The sequence below is a fragment of the Myotis daubentonii genome, chromosome 12 (assembly GCF_963259705.1).
Source record: "Myotis daubentonii chromosome 12, mMyoDau2.1, whole genome shotgun sequence".
NCBI lineage: Eukaryota > Metazoa > Chordata > Mammalia > Chiroptera > Vespertilionidae > Myotis > Myotis daubentonii.
The window spans coordinates 19,017,526-19,039,921 of record NC_081851.1 but is presented as its reverse complement, the minus strand read 5'-3'; the positions used below and the strand labels follow the sequence as shown (position 1 = coordinate 19,039,921).

Below are 22,396 nucleotides of genomic sequence, written 5' to 3'. Positions count from 1 at the left end.
TTTTTCTTTGTGGGAAGGTTTTTAATTACGTATTCAATTTCTGTAAATGCTCATAGAGCTGATATTGGTAACTTGTCCTCTTTATTTTCTAAGCCGTCTGGCTAGAGGTATCCATTTTATTCATCTTTCTTTTTGGTTTTGTTGTGTGTTTTTCTCTGCAGGGTTTTCTCCTTTCTATGCCATTACTTTTTACTCTCACCCTTTTTATTTATTTCTTTTCCCTTACTTTGGGTTTAAGTATCTTAGAATGGATATCACTAATTTGAGATCTTTCTTTCTAGTGTAAACATTTATTTTCCTTTGTTTTTTTGTTTTGCTTTTATTTTATCATTTTTTATTTTTTATTTTTATTGATCTCAGAGAAGAAGAGAGAGGGAGAGAGAGAGATAGAAACATCAATGGTGAGAAAGAATCATTGATCGGCTGCCTCCTGCATGCCCCCTACTGGGGATCGAGCCTGCAATATGGGCATGTGCCCTTGACCAGAATAAAACCCGGGACCCTTCAGTCTGTAGGCCGACACTCTATCCACTGAGCCAAACTGGCTAGGGCATAAACATTTATTTTTTAAACTTTCCTCTGAGTAGCTCTTTAGCTGTCTCTCACAAATTTTATTATGCTGTATTTCATTTCATTCCGTACTCTCCAGCAGTGTCTGTCCTACTAATTCTAGTTGCCTCGACCTTGCTGAACTCTGAACTCAGTTTCGGGTATTTTTTTATTCACTGCTCACTCACCCAGGCTTTGCCTGCAGCCATGAATTTAAGTTTGCCTCCTGTGATGGGAGCCCAGCCCGTCCCCAGAAGCAGCCCTGCACACACAGCGGCCTGGCGCGTGGTCACTGCAGGGGTCTGGGGCGCCTGGCATTGTGCATGAGGTCCATCGAGGCTCCAGGAATGCGCTGGTGTTACCAGGGACTATGGTCAGCTGGGCTAGAAGGAAAGCGGTCTGAAGTCATAGCTGAGGGCTTCAGACTCTCAGATGACTGCAAATAATTGACTTGTGACTTTGGAACCCAGTATTGGATTTATTTTCTGTCCCATTAATTTTCCTGGTTCTGTTTTACTTGGAATGATGATGGTTAGGGGAGGGGGAGTCAATGAGGGAACCAGCCCAAATGTAGGATTGTCCACGGAAACCCTTCAACATGAGTAATCCACCCACAGGAGATTGTATATAACAGCGCAGCCCAGCTCTGGCCTCTGTAGGCGTCTCCTGAAGCTCTTAGGAAGGTGCTCTCGCTCCACAGGCCCTAACCATTCACGTTCAAACTATCTCCTGCCTAGGATTGAATGGCTACAGGCTGGGAGTCGAATCCTCTTTGGGAAAGTGAATAAGGACTGCGTCTACATCCTCATTGATACGTCTCACTCAATGAGGGGCAAACTGGACTTGGTGAAGGACAAGATCACCCAGTTTATGCAGGTTAGATGCGCTGCCAGCCGTGCATCAGGGCTGTGTGTCAGGAGAACATCTCCACTGGTCTCACTGCTGTGGGAATGGGAAGTGCACCGGCGAGGTTTACACTAAAAAAATCCACAGGAAAGCCGGTCATTTCAGGAAAAGGCTCCTTTCACCAGCGAGAACCGCCCGTTCTCCTTGGCAAGCAGACCTTCCTTTGGCGGGTCCTTTCTGTAACACGTGGCTTATCAAGGGAGTTTCTGTGTCCACTGCGGCAGGTTTCCTCTGTCCTGAAGTCTGTGCGTGCACACACCTTCATGGTTTTCATCTGTAGGTCACACTGGAACTTTAATTCCCAGTGGGTGAAGGTGCTACGTGCGCACAGACACAGCCTGGCGATCAGGAGCGTCCCGTGCTCACTCCTGTGCTGCCTCTGGCTTGTAGGCCTGAAGCAGACGCCGTGTGTCCTAACCCCAAGTTCCCACACCTGGAAATGGGCATCACAGCACTGTCACGGGCCAGCAGTAGTGAGGTATTAACCACAAAAAATAATGGGGGTGGGGAGCGTGGACAACTACAAAGTGCAGCTTCTCATTGGGAAGACCTGTCGGAGAAATAGGGGCTGATGGGAAGCAAGTAAACAGAGGAGTTACGGAGTCATAGCCCTGCCAGAAAGATGGCCAAAGTGGAACTCTGCTTCGAATTTCTTTTTCTTAAGCATGTTGCATTTAGTGAGAGCACTTGGTGTATCATTAATATCAGTCTTAGAGACAGTATAGAATGTCACACTATATATAAACATCTACACTAATAAAAGAGAAAAATGGTAATTGGCGTACGATGATACCCTTTTCATTGGCTAATCAGGGCTATATGCAAATTAACTGCCAACTAAGATTGGCAGTTAACTGCCAACTAAGATTGGCAGTTAACTGCCAACAAGATGGCGGTTAATTTGCATATGCAGGCACAATGCAGGGAGGCGAAAGGGAAAGCAGGAAGAAGCCCCCTGCCACTGACAGTGATCAGAAACCCAGGGGGGAGCTAAGAGCTGGGGGGCAGGGCAAAGGCGGCCCTGGGGCCACCTTTGCCCTGCTCCCCAGCCATGATCGGAGAATCAGGCGCCTTTGCCGCCCTGGCCAGTGATAGCAGGAAGTAGGGGTGGAGCCAGCGATGGGAGCTGGACACGGTCGAAGCTGGCAGTCCCAGGAGCTAGGGGTCCCTTGCCTGGGCCTAAAGCGGAGCCCACGATCACGGGGCCGCTGCAGCTGTGGGTCCCCGCTGCCCGAGCCGGACGCCTCAGCCAGAGGCGTTAGGCCTGGGCAGGGGCGGAGCCTGCAACCGCGGGGAGCTGGGGTCCCCTGCCCAGGCCTGACACCTCTGCCAGAGGCCTCAGGCCTGGTCAAGGGGCTGATCCGGTGATTGGTGATCAGAGGGTGATGAGGGTCAACTCCTCCGGCCGAGGCATCAGGCCTGGGCGGGGGCCTGAGCCGGGGATTGGGGGGATATGATGGTCCCCTTGCCCAGGCCTGAAGCCTGGGTCAGAGGCATCAGGCTTGGGTGGGGGGTGGAGCAAGCGATCAGAGGGAGATGGGGGTCCCCTGCCCAGGCATGATTCCTGGGCCAGAGGCCTCAGGCCTGGGCGGGGGCCAGAGCCAGTGATCGGGGGGAGATGGGGGTCCCCTGTCCAAGCCTGACACCTCTGGCGGAGGCGTCAGGCCTGGGCAAGGGGCCGATCAGGTGATCAGAGGGTGATGGGGGTCTACGCCTCTGGCTGAGGCATCAGGCCTGGGCAAGGGGCAGAGCCAGCAATCGGAGGGGTCTGGTGGTCCCCTGCCCAGGCCTGACGCCTCTGTCAGAGGCATCAGGCCTGGGCAAGGGGCCGATCCTGCGATTGGAGGGTGATGGGGGTCAATGCCTGAGGGCTCCCAGTATGTGAGAGGGGGCAGGCTGGGCTGAGGGACACTCCCCCCCCCCCACACCCAATGCACGAATTTCGTGCACCGGGCCCCTAGTGCTATATAATAAAAGAGGGATATGCTAATTAGCCCAGATATGCCAATTATCCACAACTGGATATGCTAATTAGTCATGACCAGTATGCAAATTGACCATCACTCAAACACACAAGATGGCTGCCCCCATGTGGCCACAAGATGGCCAGCAGGGGAGGGCAGTTAGGGGGCACCAGGCCTGCAGGGGAGGGCAGTTGGGGGCAACCAGGTTGCAGGGGAAGGCAGTTGGGGGCGATCGGGCCAGCAGGGGAGGGCAGTGGGAGTGATCAGGCCGGCAGGCAGAAGCGGTGAGTGGCAATCAGGTAGGCAGGCAGGCGAGTGGTTGGAAGCCAGCGGTCCTGGATTGGGAGAGGGATGTCTGACTGTGGGCATCCCCCAAAGGGTCCCAGATATGAGAGGGTGCAGGCTGGGCTGAGGGACACCTCCCACCCCCCACCCCCCATGCACAAATTTCATGCACCGGGCCTCTAGTATACATATATGATACATAGTGTATATTCATGCTTATATACATTTGTAAATGTTTATTATCTAAACTGTGTATAACTTACTTAAAAGCCTCCTGTACCAGAAAAGATTTTCTCTGTTGAATGTAATTTTTACCTTCTAGAACTGAAAATAGATATCATGGTGATTAAAACTTATCCAACCATGACCTGTCCTAATATTTTCTTTTTTTTTTATTTTTTTATTTTTATTTTATTTTATTTTTTTATTGCTTAAAGTATTACAAAGGGTATTACATATGTATCCATTTTATCCCCCCACCCTAGACTGTTAAATAATAATTGTCTCTTACAGGAACAGCTAAAATTTAAAAGGAAGTTCAATTTTGTGCAGTTTGATGCTCACGCAGTTGCTTGGCGGGAAAGACTTGTTGACATCAATGAAGATAACTTGCAAGGGGCTCTATCCTGGGTTAGAGACATGAAGGTGAGAAGGAGGGGGGCTGGGAGAAGCAGCCGCTTGATCCCTGCTGAGCTGATCCTGGGGAAATCCCGGGAACGTGCTTTGAGCTGTGAGGATGGCAGTGGCTTCATAAACACACACTCACCTGGTTTCCTCAGGCCACATGGGCCCGTCTCGGTGGTCGGTGTCTTTCGAGGGGGTGGGCCTCTCCGCAGCTCCGAGCCCAGCCCAGCGTGTTCCTCCGCAGGTGTCGAGGGCTTGTTGCTCCCTCCTTCCTTCCTCGGCTGTGCTGGTTCCCACCGGGGCCAGGGGTGGCAGGTGCCCTTCTCCCCACTCCACCACGTGCAGACTAAGGCTTTGGGTCTGTGGGGAGGCAGAGTGGGGTCTCTGGGGATTCAGGCCGCTGTTCCTCTCCCCCATCCTGCACCGTGAAGGAGACGTTCTTGGGACCCCCCCAGGCTCTTCTGTGAGCACCCGGGGGTGTGGGTGAAAAAGCCAAGAGAGCACAGATTCTCCTGTCGCTGTGGCATCCAGGCTGAGTTCCCCTGGGCAGCCTCCACCGATTCGCAGTCATCCCAGAAAAACTCTTCTTATGAGTGTCTGGCTGCGTCCTGGCCCGGAAAGCCAGTGCTCCCCGCCTGACTGCAGGTGCCGCCCGCCCTGTATTTTGGCCCGTTGCTGCCCTGTGCCCTCTGGTGGGTGTGACAGCTGTCCGGGGCCTGCCACTTGTCTGGCGTTTTCACTGCAAGTTTGAGAGTGGCACTCCTGCCAGTGCCCTGCATTCCTGGGCAGAAACCACAAGAGTTTAAAACTTACAGTTTCTTTGTTGAACCTCCTGTTTGCTAACGATGGCTCACTCGCGTTTGTGAACATGGGTGTCATGAATCAGTCCTGGTTTGAAACAAACATATCCCCACCGGGGTGTGCTCAGGCTGCAGGGTTCAGCCATGCTGGCAGCTGGATGAGCAGTGGCTGCGTTAGTGCCTCACAGGGACCTGCACTCCGAGCTCTGCCATCAGGACAGGGAGGCCCGGCTCTGGCTTCCCGCAGCCCCGGGACCTTGGAGGGAGGCCTGCCGGCACGCCCAGGGGCTGGCTTCTTGGGATGCCTGGGCTTAAATGATTATCTCAGTATCATTTTCATGCACCTTTTATTTCACAAGCACTTCCCTTTCTTTCTGGAAGCAGAACGTAACATTGGTTTGAGATCTTTCTTGAGATTCAAGTACGTGGGCTATCTCTCCCTCTTTTCTGTAGGTCGGGAGTTCCACAAACACTCTGCATGCCCTGCAGATTGCTTTTGCTGATAAAGAAACACAAGCAATCTACCTTTTGACAGACGGGAGACCTGACCAGGTACTGATCAGAGCTGGGGACAAAGAGGGACTCCCCAATGCCCTGACACTCGATGCTGGGAAGGGATTGGGGCCTTTTAACCTGCCATCTAAAAGCTGTGGAAAGGTGTTTCCTTGGCTGAGGTCCCCGAACCGAGGTGAGAAAATACTGGAGCAATTCCTTTGTCTGAGGAAGCACTGAGGACAATGTCTGTGCCTTGAGTGCTGTCTGGTTAATGGCCACACACCCACAGGCCTGGAGACCAAGCCATGTAAGGAGCTCTCCGCCTTCCACTGAACTCTGGTTTACATTTCATTATAAACGAAGAGGGAGAAGAGTCTTTTTCTTTTTTCCTCCGGGGACTCTGAATCTAAACATGTCACTGCACACGCCCTTGGTTTTACCCCGATGTTAACTCAGTGATCATTTAAGGGGAAGCATGCCTTGCTAGTGAAATGTTCTTTGTTCTGTTTAGCCTGACTGGAAATATTTGGAAGTTTCAGCGGAGTCTGTTCTTCTTCTTTTGAGCTTTGTGAATGAAAGACTAATGCTCTGGGCATTAAGTAAATACACACATTTGTAAATTAACCACTAGAGTGAATTGGTACCCACTCGTTTCCTTCACACGTGTGCATGTGAAGACAGCTGGGCCAACAGTGTGCAATACCCTGTGCCCAGTGGTCCAGGGATTACATAGCAGAGCAGGTGGGCTCGCCGTGGCGTTAGACTTACTGTGGCCGAGACCGTGTATGTAAAGTTGTACTTGACATGACTTCCCATCCACGTCACTGTACTTTCTCTCAGAAGCAGAGTGTTGTGCCCTGTGATGTTCTACGTGTGGCGCCAGGTGTGAGGCTGCAAAGGTGCCTAGGTCCCTGCTCAGGGAAGCTGGCGCTGCAGGGACGTGCAGGGGCGTCCAGTAACCCGACAGATGGGCGTGCTGGTGCTCTGCGATGTCTGAGCGAAGAGAAGCCAGGCACGTTTCCACCGAGGAGGGGACGTCCCGCTGCGTCTGGAAAGAGGAGAAGGAATGTTGTAAACAGAGGTGGCTGGTATTCTGGGTAGAAGGAGCAGAGGGGCTGTTCGGAGAAACAGTGTGAGAACAAGGCAATGAGAGAAGAGTGTCAGGCAGAGCCTCGAAAGTTAGGTTGGGGAGATTGTGAAGGTCCTAGACGGCCACCTGGAAAGGGTGGGTTTCACCACAGGCGGGGAGGGGTGCTCAGAGGAGCGTATGGTTCTGTCCACTGTGCGTTAGGCACATGCCTGTCAGTGCCAGGGGCAGAGAGACCTTGATCACTGGGCAGGAACCACCTCGGGTAGGAGCATCAGAAAAGGGACAAGGAGACTCTCTTCTGAGATGAGATCATGGAAGTGGCCTAAGGACTCGGTGACCGATTTGGGAGGGGCTTGTGGGGCCGGCCGAGTGAGGAGAAGTGGGAGCAAGGGAGAAAGAGCTCAAGCTGACTGATTTCTGGTTCTAACGATTATGTTGTCAGCTGACTTGATTCAATGAAGGCTTGGAGGTTGCTGGTGGAGGAAGCCGTGTTTGAGCACTTGTAGTTCCTGGACGGCCAGAAGCCCCTAGAAACGGGGGCTGGGAGCCTGACTTGAAAGTCATCTGGACAAGAGGTCCTTTCTTCTTAGCAAACTCCCACTGATTTTATTGCAATTTAGAAGATATAGACCAGCATAAGCATAAGAAAGAACAAAAGTGAAATCATTCACAAGTCAATTTTGCTTTTTAAAAATCTAATATGTGCAAATCTTTCAAGTCATGAGAAATTCTTAAGAAACATCATTCTCAATGACTGCACCATATTCCACTATAGATTTCATAAAACATCCACCTTCAAAATTACTTTGTTTATGTAATTTTTGAATAGTAATACACTGACATGGTGTAAATTACAAAGGTACACAAGAACATACAGAGAAAATTCTCCTTCTACTTCCTGTTCACCAGCTAAGAGGCAATGGATGTTACCAGTGTCTCCTCTCTTCTTTCAGAGATAGTTTGTTTGCCAGCAGATATGTACTTATACATACGTTTTCTTTAAAATATACAAGTGGCAGCATGTTACACCATAGCTCTGAGGACCCTTATTAATAAAACAATATAAAGAGCTTCCTCATTGTCTTATAGCTGCCTACTATTCTTTCACGTGGCTACTTAGCCATGTCCCCTGAAGATGGACATTTAGGTTGTTTTCAATCTTTCTGTTATGAACAACGTTGCAAAAGTAACTGTGCCTACTAGTATATATCGTTGTGCACATGTATGAGTATGTGTGAAGGGTAAATTCTGAGAGGTGGGCTCAGGCAAAAGGTATATGTTTTGATAGATACTGCCAAATAGCACCCCCCCCCCAAGATGTAGCAAATAACACCCCTGCTAGCAGGATATTGAATCTACTTCACAAGATGCTGTGAGGATTAACTGGACATTTTGCCCTAACAGACTGCCCAGCACACAGAAAGGCACTTAATGGCTCTTTTTGTTTGCTCTCTGTGGGCAAACACTGACCATGGCTTGTCTGAAGCTGGAAATTGCTCTGTTGGTGGAGATCTTTGGAAGCCACGTGGATATCCAGGGTCCCCACTCTGTGGAATCCTTATTGTCAGGAAGTTCTACTCCTGGCCTCTGACTGCAGTCCTGTAGGGGTCTCATGCATAGCCCAACATCCTAAGTTTAGGCGCACCTGAAGCTGAGGGACTTGGTTCGTTAATGCTTCTCCCGGATTCTTTCTCCCACCCTCAGAGGGTGAGGACAACGTCCTCGGTCTCTGTGCTCGCACTGTCCGGCAGTGCTGGCTTTCCGTACTGACTTGAATTGATACCTCGCTAAGAAGCCACTCACTGCTTGCTACATAGGAAATTATCAGCTGAGGTTTTACTATCTTCGAGCAAATGCTAAGGGATTTTACATCTTTTTTTTCTCTTTCTCTTTTTCTTTCTTTCCATCTCCTCTTCGCCTCTCTCTCAAAACTTCTCATTTCAGCCACCTGAAATGGTGATAGACCAAGTCAAAATTTTTCAGAAAATTCCTATTTACACCATTTCCTTCAATTACAACGACAAGATGGCAAACGACTTTCTGAGAGAACTTGCTTCTTTAACGGGAGGAGAGTTCCATTCCTACCAATTGGGCTCCAGGGATGCCTGTCCGCCGGGGGCTGAGCAGGTAAGGGCTTGATGAGCTGAGAAGGGTGCTCACGTAACTGCCCGTGGCAGCCGGAGCCCAGGAACCACACCTGGACGGGGAACAGCAACCATAAAGCCAATGAAGTTGCGCGAATGGATCCCTCGACCGTGCGTACACCAGTGTCTGTCAGGGACCCTGGGCTAGGGTCCAGGTGAGCATGCAGATTCCTGAGTCTCCCTCCATAACTACTGAGTCAGGCTCTAGGCACAGAACCCCAAGGCCTTCCTATATTTTGTTTTCTGCTCAGGTTTTTATTGTGGAAAGCTTCAAACTTAACAAAAGTAGAAGAGTTCTCATCCCCCCATGTCCCCATCAGTCAAATTAAACAATTATCAACATTTTGCCAAACTTCAGGAATCTGTATTTTTAACAAGCAACCCGGGGGATCTATATGTGAAATCTGTTAGCCACTGCTGCTTATGGACACATGTGGGCTACTTTCCAAAAAATTCAGGTACTAGGTAGTTGTCTTCTAACTTCTTTGACTGTATAACCACGTGACCATCCGATGAAGAAATTCACTCTAATGGGCGAATGGGAGAAAAGAAGTAAGATTCTATTTTTAAATTTTCCAGTCTTGACCTGAGGATATATATTTCAAGAATGCCCTGTTCGAGAATGTGTTTTTCATCTCATTGTCTGTCCTGAGGAGTGAGCCAGAATACTGATTAGTACTTGCATGTGATGAAACTACTGAATTCTGGGGAATGAATCATCCAAGAGGATTGTAGGCAACAGAACTCAGAGTCCACACAGAGATGGACATAGTGACGATTCCCATAAACTAGATTGGAAAACCTTATTGCTCTGTGGGCATTGGCTGGAGTATGCAAAGGGGTCTTGCCTCAGTATTGGGAGCAACCAAACACTGATCCAGCGCTGCCTAGGAAATCTTAAATGCAGGAACCAAAGGGACCAAACCGTTTCCAAAGATCTGTACTGAATCCCTGAGCAAACCTCAAGAATAAGTATAGGAAAGCAAAAATGTCCACCACTCAACAAAGTGAAATTGAAAATGTCTGGTATCCAATCAGGTAGCACAGGTATGCAAGAAGCCCGAAAATACAGGTGCATAATGAGAAAATGTAAGCAGAAAAATAAAGACATACCCATAACTGGCTCAGATGTTAGTGCATTAAAACCATTAATGTTATTGTATTAGATACCTATGCAAAGTTAGGGGAAACATGGATGATACAAGTAAGATACAAATTGAACTTGTAAAGATGAAAACTACAGTGTATGAGATGAAAAATACATGGAATGGGATAGACGGCAGATCATATGTCGCAGAACAAAAGATTGAAACTATTGAAATGTAATACAGAGAAGAAAAAGAATCAAAACAAAAAAAGAGGTATCAGTGAGCTGAGGAAAAGTTCAAGTAGTCTACTAAATGTGTAATTGAAGAAATAGTGGCCAGAAATTTTCCAACTTGGATTAAAACTATAAACCCACAGATCCAAGAAACGTACTGAATCCCAAACACAAGAAATATAAAGGAAACCACCGTAAGTCACATCAGAATGAAACTGCTCAGAAACAGTGGCAAAGGGAAAAGAACAGGGAGAAAGAAGACATGCTATGCACAGAGGAATGGCACACATAGAGATGAGAGTAGGCTTCCCGTCACAAATGATGCGAGTGGAAATACAGCGGAGTAACATTTTTTGAAAGTTCTGAAAGAAAAACCTGTCATTGTATAATCTATATATTTGAAGAAGCTATATGTTCTTTCAAAAAGGAAGGTGAAATAAGACTCTTAAAAATATACAAAAACCACCCCGGTCATTGTGGCTCGGTTGGAGCATTGTCCTGTACACCAAAAAGATTTCAGGTTAGATTCCTGGTCAGGGCACCTACTCAAGTTACAGGTTCCATGGTTGGGAGGCAACCAATCAATGTGATGTTTCTCTCTCACATCCTTTACATGAAGGTGTTTCTCTCTCTCTCTCTCTCTCTCTCTCTCTCTCTCTCTCTCTCTCTCTTCCTCCCTTTCTCCCTCCCTCTCTCTAAAACCAAACTCACTGAATAGGCTCAATAGTAGAATGGAGATGGCAGGATTGTATCAGTGAACTTGAGGTCAAACAATAGAATTCTGCCAATCTGAACACCAGAGAAAAAATAGTCTAAACAAAGAAAAGAAACACAGGGACCAGTGGGACAATAACAAAAGACCCAACATGGTATCATAAGAATTCCCCAAGGAGAAGAGGAAGTGGAGACTATGTGAAGAAATAGTAGCTGAAAACTTCCAAAATTTGATGAAAAATACAAATACACAGATTTTAGAAGCTACATAAACCCCAAACAGGATAATCCCAAAGAAACTCATGTCAAGGCACATCATAGTTAAGCATTTAAAAATCAAAGACCAAGGGAAAAAATCTTGAAAATAGCCTGAAAGAAATGACACCAAATTGACAGTGGATTTGACAGAAGATTTCTCATCTGTAACCAAGAAGGCCAGGGAAAAAAAGGGGCACAATATTTTGTATGGCAAGTGTGACAAGTAAAGAGCTATCAACCACAAATTTTGTATCTGATAAAGCTATCCTTCAGAAATTCAAGGGAAATAAAAATATTCTCAGACAAATAAAATTTAAAAGAATTTGTTGCTAGAAGACCTGCTCTTATATTGGCTCTAATAAGTTCTTCAAGCAAAAGGAAATCATGAAAGAAGGAATCTTGGAACATCAGGAAAGAAGGAAAAAAGAGCAAAAATATGAGTAGATATAATAGACTATCCCTTTCTCATACAATTTATTAATCATATTGGATAATTGAAACAAAAAATATAGCACTGTCGCGTACTCAAGGCAAGAATATTTAAAAGGGAGGAAGGTGAAGGCACCTACATAGACGGGAAGTTTCTCTCAAAGTAGAAAACACTGGTTGCTAGCGCACTTTTATGAATCACATGCATGTGTTGTGAGACGCAGAGCAACCGTTACCAACTGTACAGAGATACACTCAAAAGCACAACAAATGAACCAAGATAAAATTATATGTAAAAGTTAAAATAACCTGGAGAAAGGCAAGAAAAGAGACGCAGAGGAGCAAGACCAATGAAAACATATAGAAAATAATAAAATAACAGAGGTAAGTGCTAACATCAATAATCACTTTAAATGTAAATGTTCTAATTACAGAAAAAATATATATTGGTAGAGTGGATAGAAGAACGCGACTCAGTTTTATGCTGCTTACAATAAACTCACTTCATGTACAATGACAGAGGGGCGTTCAAATAAAAGGATGTAAAAGACATACCATATAAATATTAAAAAGCTGAGCTGGCTATGTTAATAACTGGTAAAGTAGACTTCAGAGCAAAGAAATTTACATCATAATAAGAGAATCAATCCACCAGGAAAATATAAGTATGTGTACACAAACCAATACAGCCTTAAAAGACACGAAGCAAAAACTGATAGAATCAAAACAAACAAACAAACAAACAAATGGATCAATACAAAATTATAGTTGGGGACCTCAACATTTCCCTCTCAGCAACTGATAAAACTACTGGACATAAAGTCAGCAAGAACAGAGAAGGTCTGAACAACACAATCAACCATCAGGATGAAATTGGTGTAGACATAACACTCTCCACCACAACAGTAGAATACACATTTTTCCAGTGCTCACAAAATATTCAAGATAGGCCATAAAATGTGTGATAAACCTCAACTAATCTAAAATCAACTCATTTAAATCACACAGGTTGTCTTCTGACTGCTGTGAAATCAAACTAAAAATTAATGAAAGAACGACAGCAGGAATATGTCTAACACATGGAATTTAAACAGCACAGTCCTAAATAATCCAGAGGTCAAAGAAGAAGTCTCAAAGGAAATAAAAAGTACTTAAAACTGAGTGAAAACAAAAACACTACATATCAAACTATGTGGGATAAAGCTAAAACAGTGCTGGGAGTGACATTTATAGTACTAAATGCTTATGTTGGAAACAAGGAAAGGCATTCAATCAACAATCTTAGTTCTTGTCCCAAGAAACTAGAACTAGAAGTAAAATAAATCCAAAGCAAAGGAAACAATTCAGAAAAGAGCATAAATCAGCCCTAACTGGTTTGGCTCAGTGGATAGAGCATCGGCCTGTGGACTGAAGGGTCCCAGGTTTGATTCCAGTCAAGGGCATGTATGTACTTTGGTTGCAGGCACATCCCCAGTAGGGAGTGTGCAGGAGGCAGCTGGTCGATGTTTCTCTCTCATTGATGTTTCTAAACTCTCTATCCTTCTCCCTTCCTTTCTGTAGAAAATCAATAAAATATATATTTTTTTAAAAAGAGCATAAATCAATGAAATTGAAAATAGAAAAAAACACAAAGGAAGCCAATGAGACAAAAAGCTCTTTTTGGGGGGAGATTCGAATTGATAAAACTTCTTGGAAGGCTGATGAAGGCAAAAATAGCATTCACAAAGGAAAAACAGCCTTAATTTTCTATCAGGAAAATAGAGGACATCACATTAGATCTTGTAGTCATTAAAAAGATAATAAAGGAATATAGTGGACAACTTATAGTCATAAATTTGACAGCTTAGAAAAAAATGGATAATTTGCACAAAAACTACAAGATACCAAAACTCAGCCAAGATAAAATAGACAATGTGAATAAATTGAATTAATAATTTTAAAACTTCTGATAAAGAAATACCCAGGCCCAGATTGCTCCATGGAGAATTTTACTAAACATTCAAAAAAAAAAACTAAACAAATTTATTTAAGCAAATAGAAGAGGAAGGATCACTTTCTAATTCATGTTATGAGGACAGTATTTCCTCAAAAACCAAAACACCAAAACCAAATAAGCAGTATAAAAAAATCATGAACAAAGATGCAAAAATCCTCAATAAAACATGAGTACTCTGAATCCAGCAATGTATTAAAGAGTTAATCATTATGGTCAAGGGGGGGTTATTCTAGGTATACAAGTCTGGTTCAACATTAGAAAATCAATGTAAGCAGTAAAATCCAAAGCATTCAGTATAGTCCAGCATATCAAGAGGTAAAGAAGAGAAATCATATGGTCATATCAATTGTGCAGAAAAGGCCTTGACCAAAGCCAACATCTGCTCATGATTAAAAAAAAAACAACACAAAACCTCTCAGCAAAATAGGAATAAAGGGGAACTTCATAACTTACATCATCATAACACCTACAGCTAAAATCATACTTAATAGTGAAAGGTTGATTAATTTCCTCCTAAGATCAAGAAAGAGATAAGGACATCCCTTCTAACCACTCTTATTCTGCATACTACCAGAAGCTTTACCCATGGCAACAAGACAATGAAGGGAATAAAAGGCATACAAGTTGGAAAGGAAGGAATAGAGCTGTCCTTTTCTGTAGGTAACATATTGTCTACATAGGAACCCCAAGAGATCTACAAAAAAACTTCTAGAACTATTGTTCAGCAATATCACTGGTTACATTCAAAGAATGTCAAGCTTATTCTAAAATTTGTATGTCAAGACACAGGCCTTAGAAGAGCTAAAACAATCTTGAAAAAGTTTAAGTGGGAATAGAGCTTACTCTGTAGCTGCATTAATCAAGACAGTATGGCTTTGACGGAGGAATAGACATATAGGCCAATGGAATAGAATGTAGAACCCAGAAATATACTCATACAATATACCAAACTGATTTTTAACAAAAGTGCAAAAATAATAGAGGAAGTAGAGTCCTTTCAATAAATGGTTGGAGCAACTGGACATTCATAGGCAAAATAGTGAACCTCAACCTACATCTCACTCATGCAGATATTAACTCAAAATAGAGCATCAACTTAAAGGTAAAACATAAAAGTTCTAGAAAGAAGTACAGGAAAGAAATCTAGAAGACCTCAGGTTAGGCGAATTTTTAGTCTTCACACCAAGAGCATGATCCATGAAAGAAAATATTAATAAATTAGACCTCATCCAACCTTTTGTTTTGTGAAAGACCCTGTTAAGAGAATGAAAAGATTTGTAGAAAGTATCTGCAAACAACTTATCTGACAGAAGCCTAGTATCTAGAATATAGGAAGAACTCTAAAACTCAGCAGTAAAGTCCAAATCATTCAACCAGAAAATAGGCAAAACACATGCACAGACATTTCTCTGAGGAGGATATACAGATGGCAAATAAGCATGCGAAGAGATGTTCAACATCACTGGCCATTAGGGGCATGCAAATTGAACTGCCATGCGATATCTCTACATGCCCCGCAGAATGGCTAAAATAAAAAATCGTGACAAAAGTTACTGCTGGCAAGGATGAGGAGACACTGAATTGTTAATCAGTTGTATGTAATTGCTGGTGGGATGTAAAATGTTGCAGCCACTCTGGGAAAGTTGGACAGTTTCCTTTAAAACTAACGTTTAATCACTGTATGGCCCAGTACTTGCTCTCTTAGGCATACATTTCATAGAATAAAAATTTGTATTCACTGAAAACCTGTACTTGAATGTTGATAGCAACTTAATTTGTATTAGACAGAAACACACAAGAACCCATATGTCCTTCAACAGATGGATGGTTAAATCAACTGTGGTATGTCCATATCCTAGAATACTACTCAGTAATGAAAGGAATGAATTGTTGATTCATGCCACAACTTGGATGAATTTCCAGGGAATTTTGCTGAAGGGAAAAAGTCAATCTTAGAAAGTTATACTAGTACACTGTATGAATCCATTTGTATAACATTTTTGAAATGATAAAACTTGGTAAATGGAGATCAGTTTAGTGGTTGCTAAGATTTAGGAATGGTGTGAGAGGGAGGGAGCGGGCAGATGTGGTTACAGAAGAGAAATACGAGGCCTCCTTATCATGATGGAACTATTCTGTTCTTGACTGTAGGGGCAAATATACAAGCCACACAGATGAGAACATAGTATATAGCTAAACACACATATATACACACACAGAGGAGGACAAGTACAACTGGGGAAGTCTGAATATGATTGGTGGATTGTATCAACTCCATATCCTTGTTGTGATATTATTTATTTTCAAGATGTTACCATTGGAGGAAACTGGGTGAAGAACATATGGGATCTCTCTTTATTATTTACTAGTGTCCTGGTGCACGGATTCGTGCACATTGAAAGGAAGTTAATTAGAAGGTGGCTGGTGGGGTGGGACTGGGTGAGATGACCGGACACACCCTGGAGCCAACTTCCCATGGTCCCTCCCTGGCTGGCGCATCTGGGGTGCCGCCATGGCTCAAAGGTCATTTGCAGAGTGAACCGGGTCCCTCCAGCAGGTGAGGTCCCTCAGCCTGGCGTGTGGGGGGATCAGGCCAAAATTGGCTCTCCGACATCCCCCAAGGGGTCCCGAATTGTGAGAGGGCGGTTCTTGGGTGACGCACCCCAGAATCGGGCTCCCTCCTCTGGTTCCGGGTGCGTCACCCGAGAACTGCGGCTGCCAAATCACCGCAGCTCGGCAGCTCCTGCATTGAGCATCTGCCACCTGGCAGTCAGTGCACACCATAGCTACCAGTCGGACAGTCGGATGGTCGCTTAGCCTTTTATATATATATAGACTAAAGGCCCGGTGCACGAATAATGCATGGGTTGGGTCTCTCAGCCTGGCCAGCAATCAGGACTGATCGGGGCCGTATCGCCCAGTTCAGGGGGAGAGACCATGAGAGGTTGGCTGGATGGGGGAAGGGACCATGGGAGGTTGGCTGTGGGAGTGCACTGACCACCAGGAGGCAGCTCCTGCATTGAGCGTATGTGCCCTGGTGGTCAGTGTGTGTCATAGCTACCAGCTGGTCATCTGGTTGTAACAGTCACTTAGGCTTTTATATATATAGATTACACATGCATGCGAACCTACAATTATCTGAAAAGAAAAGGTTTAATTTTTAAAAGACAAAGACAATTTATTGGTAATGCAAAAATAATGATATATCATATCTAAGATTAAATGATAAATCGCTCAAAAGACAAATTACGAAAACTCTCTCAAGAATAGATAACCTGAACAGCCCTACATCTATTTAAGAAATTGAAGTTGTAGTTAAAAGTATTTTTGTAAAGAAGACTCCAGGACCAGATGACTTCACTGCTGATTTGTATAAAACATATAAAGGAGAAAATAATATGAATTCTACACAAACTCTTTCAAAAAATTGAATGAAGAAAATGCTTTCCAACTCATCCTATGAGGTTAACATTAGCCTAACATCAAAACCTCATAAATACATTATAAAAAATTTATAGGCTAATATTCCTCACCCATATAAACACAAAAATTCTAAACAGAACTTGGCAAATTAAAGGCAAAATATACAGGGTGTTCCTGAAAATGTATACACACTTTGAATGATTGTAAGTCAGTGTTTATTAACATACAGTTCATTTTCAAAATTTAAAAGAATCTATAGAAATGTATAATTTTTTTTGTCAATGGCTGTTTTCAAACTGATAGCTGTTCAGATCCAGGTACTGCTGGAAATGCAAAGCAATACAAAGCATCAAGAATCATTTCATTCAGTATTTGTGTGCCCTCAATTTGTTGACTTGCCGGTTTTGTACTGTACACTTTATCTTTCATGTATGTTCATAAAAAAAGTCTAGTGGCACTTTAGGATAAATTTTCTTTGTTCAAAGCTTACTTAGTCTGGCTTTACCCATTATTTCAAACCAGTTAAACCTGAAAAGGAGTAAAAATTAAGTGAATTATCAGCTGTTAAAGTGTATATACATTTTGGGGGGATAACCCTATATATAAAAAGTCTAATGTATCATGACTAAGTTAAGTTTATTCCAGAAATTCATGGTTGGTGCAATTAACCATATTAACATAATTTTAAAAACCAACTTTACAATCATCACAATTTATGCAGAAAAAGCTTTGACAAAATCCAACATGCATTTCTAATAAAAGCTGTCAGTGAAGCATGAATAGAATGGACTTCCTCAGTCTGACAAGTGGTTTCTGTGAAAAACCTACAGCTAACAACATACTTTAATGGTAAAAGAGTGTGTGCTTTCCCTCAAAAGCAATAAAATGACAAGAATGTCTGCTTTTACCATGCCTATTCAACCCAGTGTAATGGAGGTTCTGGTTAGGACAATAAAACAGGGTGGGGGAGACATACAGATTGGAAAGAATAAAGTGAAACTGTCTTTTCATTCAACATAGTTATCAATGTAGAAAATTCAATGGAATATACAGAAAGCTACTGGAACTAAAGTTAACTAGCAAGACTGTAGGATGCAAAGTTAATATAAAAAATGAATTTTGTACCTGGCTGGCGTGGCTCAGTGGTTGAGCGTTGACCTATGAACCAGGAGATCATGGTTTGATTCCTTGTCAGGGCACATGCCCAGGTTGCAGGCTCGATCCCCAGTAGGGGGCATGCAGGAGGCAGCCGATCAATGATTCCTTCTCATCATTGATGTTTCTATCTGTCTCTCCCTCTCCCTTCCTCTCCGAAATCAATAAAAATATACTTTTTTTAAAAAAAAGAAAAAGTCTTTGTCATCTTATATTAGAAAAAATTTTTAATAGGATTTCAAAAGCATGATTTATATAAAAACAAATAGATAAATTGGGTAATGAAAAGACAAATTGTAGACTGGGAGAAATTATTTTCAAATTGTATATCTAATAAAGGACTTCCATCTAAAATACATAAATATCTCTAAAAACTCAATGATAAGGAAACTCAAAAAATGGGCAAAAGATTTGAACAGATACTTCACCAAAGGAAATATATGTACGGCAAATAAGAACATGTAAAGATGCTTAACATTATTAATCATTAGGGGAAATACAAATTAAAACCATGAGGAGATACCACTGCCCAGCTGTTAGAATAGGTAAAATTAAAACGATTGACCATACCAAGTGTTTGCAAGAATGTGGAGAATGTGGGAATGTAAACTAGTACAACCATTCTGGAAAAGAGTTTGGTAGTTTCTTTAAAATTTTAACATTTCTGACCATATTATCCAACCATTCCAACTCCTAGATATTTTCTCAGGAGAAATGAAAGCAGATGTTCATACAGAGACTTGTACACAAATGTTCATAGCTTTATTAATAATAGCCCAAACCTGGACACAACTCAGACTCTCATCAACAGGCGATTAAATGTTGGTATTCAGTATACAATATAATACTGAGCAATAAAAATGAATAAATTATTGATTCATGCTACAACATGAGGGAAGCTCAAAATAATTGTATGAGTGAAGGAAGCTATATAAAAAAAGGGTACATACTCTATGATTCCATTTATGTAAAACTAGAGGCCTGTTGCACGAAAAGATTCGTGCAAATAGGCCTGGGTCCCGGGTGCCAGAGGAAAACTGGTGCTGCTCCGGCCAGAGCCGCCTTCAAAGCCCTTGCTGCTCCAGTCAGAGCCACCTTCAGTCTTCGCTCCACCATTTCTCACCTACATATGCAAATTAACTGCCATCTTTGTTGGTGGTTAATTTGCATATCACTCTGATTAGCCAATGGTGGGCATAGCGAAGGTATGGTCAATTTGAATCTTTGTCTAGTATTAGATAGGATTCTGGGAAATTAAACTACAGTGACAGAAAGCACATGAATAGTTGCTTGGGGATGGAGGGAATCTTGAGGTGGGGAGAGCAGATTTACAATGGGCATGAGGAAAGTTTTGGGGGTGATGGATATGTTTATTGTCTTGATTACAATGATGGTTTCACAGGTTTGAATGTCAAAACTATTCAAATGGTACACTTTCCATACATTTAGCTTACTGTACGTAAGTTATACCTCAATAAAGCTGTTTAAAATGGAATAATGCAAGAACTACATGAAATTTTTTAGATTCTTCTTTTCCTGGTACACTTGGTCTTGTGTTAGACATGTTTGCAGGGTGAACTCTTATATGATCTCATAGTGTATTCACTTCTCATTTGGGCAGAATGAAGATCTCACTCTTTTAATTAAGGAAATGGAACAGGGACGCAGTGATTTGGAGAAGATGCAAAACCTGTATTCCGAGTCCTTGATCATGGACTGGTGGTACAACGGCGAAAAGGAAGGCGACAAGTGAGCTGCCAAACTGCCTGTCTCCCTGCCCCGGGCCCGCCGATGCTCTGTGCTCCTTGACACTTCTTCCTTCTGTGATGCTTTGTGATGTCTCTTTGAAAGAATCACACAGTATGACTACGTTAGGATTTTTTCTAAGCAAAGAGAATTTATCATCCAATAATTTAGTAAGGATTGGCTTAAGGAGACCACATGTTCACTTGATAAGTAAGTTCTGAAGCCCTCGCATGGACCTCAGAAGCAGTGCCAGTTTTATCCACACCTGGTGTGAACAGGCCCAGCCCGAGTGAGGCAGACACAGCATGAGTGTGCAGGGAAGGAGGCCTGACACCGGTGTAAACAGGCCCAGCCCGAGCCAGGCAGGCACAGCACGAGTGTGCGGGGAAGGAGGCCTGACACCGGTGTGAACAGGCCCAGCCCGAGCCAGGCAGGCACAGCACGAGTGTGCGGGGAAGGAGGCCTGACACCGGTGTGAACAGGCCCAGCCCGAGCCAGGCAGGCACAGCACGAGTGTGCGGGGAAGGAGGCCTGACACCGGTGTGAACAGGCCCAGCCCGAGCCAGGCAGGCACAGCACGAGTGTGCAGGGAAGGAGGCCTGACACCGGTGTGAACACACCCAGCCCGAGCCAGGCAGGCACAGCACGAGTGTGCGGGGAAGGAGGCCTGACACCGGTGTGAATACGCCGAGCCCGAGCCAGGCAGGCACAGCAGGAGTGTGCGGGGAAGGAGGCCTGACACCGGTGTGTGAACAGGCCCAGCCCGAGCCAGGCAGGCACAGCACGAGTGTGCAGGGAAGGAGGCCTGACACCAGTGTGAACAGGCCCAGCCCGCGAGGCAGAGCACAGCACGAGTGTGCAGGGAACCCAAGTCTAACTTCGCTCTGCCTGTTGGCAAGTTCTATCTTCCCTCCACACCTATCCATTGCTGTGGGTCTCGGTTCTTTATCTTTGAAATGGTGGGTGTGGCGGTAGGATTTGGGATAGATGATTTCTTGGGCCTTTTCCCACTCTATATTCTAATGTGTTTCTAATTAGTAGTTTTTAAACACAAAATCAAAACCAATCCCAACATTCAGAAAATGTGTCAAATCTTATGAAAATGATTTAGTATTGTACAGAAATTCAAGTATCACAGCTTCATATAAATACTCTTTTAGGAGGATTTTTTTTAATTTAAAAGAGTGATAGCAGCCCTGGCTGGTGTGGTTCAGTGGATAGAGTTCTGATCGGCCTGCACACCAAAGGGTCGTACCTGGGTTGCAGGTTCGATCCCTAGCCTGGTGGGGGCACAAGCAGGAGATAACCAATTGATTTTCTCTCTCACATCGATGTTTGTTTGTTTGTTTGTTTGTTTATTTCTCTCTGTCTCTCCTACCTCTCTCCTTTCTTTCCTCCCTCCCTCCTTTCCACTCTCTCTAAAAATATCAATGGAAAAAAATATCCTTGGGTGAGGATTAACAACAAAAAATATAAAGAAAGAAAGAAAAGAATGATAGCAAAATGGAAAGAAGTTAGAAAATACATTTATTAACCATTATTTCCTCTTCATCAAAATTCAATATATTTCTATTAGCAAATTAAACATTAATATGGGCTGGGGGCAGGATATGAGCATGGAATCAGTAAAACAAGATAACTGTTATTCTGGGCATCTCTTATAATGAGGCTTTACAATATCATTTTTTAAAGCATTTGTTTGGGAAATCTCAGGTGTATCTTCTAAATTGAGAGGATTTGAACAAATAAATTCAGAATCAAGTTAATCGGCAGCACTTCAGTGTAAATTACATTCTCTGTGCTTCAGCCAGTGCCTCAACTGCCCTTGTCTCCTTGTTTAATCAAACAAAAAACCTCAGGAAGTTGGCTTGGTCAGTTGACTATACTTGCATTCTAGTTCTTTTATAGATCTCTTTTTAGGGGCTGGAAGGGGCGGCAGGTTCCAGAGAACCAGTGTGACCTCTTAGGTAATCTGGAAAAGTGTTTTACTCTGGGCTTGCTCCCATTGCATGTTAGGTTCCTCATCTATAACATGGCAGTAATGGCAGCCACGGAATAGTTGGGTGGACTGAACGAGAGCATGCGTGCGCCTAATAGGAGCTCTGAACAAATTGCCGTGTTCTAGTTTTCCACCAGCAGAAAAAAAATAGCCCCCAACTATCTTCTCTTTCTTCTTTTTTTCAAACGCTTATTGAGTACAAGTGAGGAACCAGGAGAACTGGGACACACAGGGGAATGTGGGCCTGGTCCCTCTGTCACGGATGCACAGTGGGGTGGGGTACACAGGACTGTGCGCATCGGGTGGTGCTCCATGGAGCAGGCACGGTGTGGGGGCGGATGGAGGGAAGAGGGAGGGCATGTCGAACTTGCTGGAGCAGGAGATGGTTCTGGAAGCTTTCCTTTCTGTGGCTGCTGTGTTCAGAGCTTCAGAGAAGGTGTGTCCAGGAAAATACGGGGGCATTTCAGGGTCCCTTCTGGCCCCAGATCTGCACCAGAA

General features: G+C 43.9%; 1 protein-coding gene across 1 annotated transcript in view; it reads left to right on the top strand.

Moving 5' to 3' along the window:
- The window catches only part of VWA3B (von Willebrand factor A domain containing 3B), a 138,246-nt gene that overhangs the window by 60,173 nt on the left and 55,677 nt on the right, over window positions 1-22,396 (top strand). The window contains exons 11-15 of the mRNA XM_059659033.1: window positions 1,287-1,425; window positions 4,218-4,349; window positions 5,582-5,680; window positions 8,658-8,840; window positions 19,775-19,902. Of these exons, the coding sequence (XP_059515016.1) occupies window positions 1,287-1,425; window positions 4,218-4,349; window positions 5,582-5,680; window positions 8,658-8,840; window positions 19,775-19,902 (681 nt within the window). The remainder of the gene's footprint in view (window positions 1-1,286; window positions 1,426-4,217; window positions 4,350-5,581; window positions 5,681-8,657; window positions 8,841-19,774; window positions 19,903-22,396) is intronic.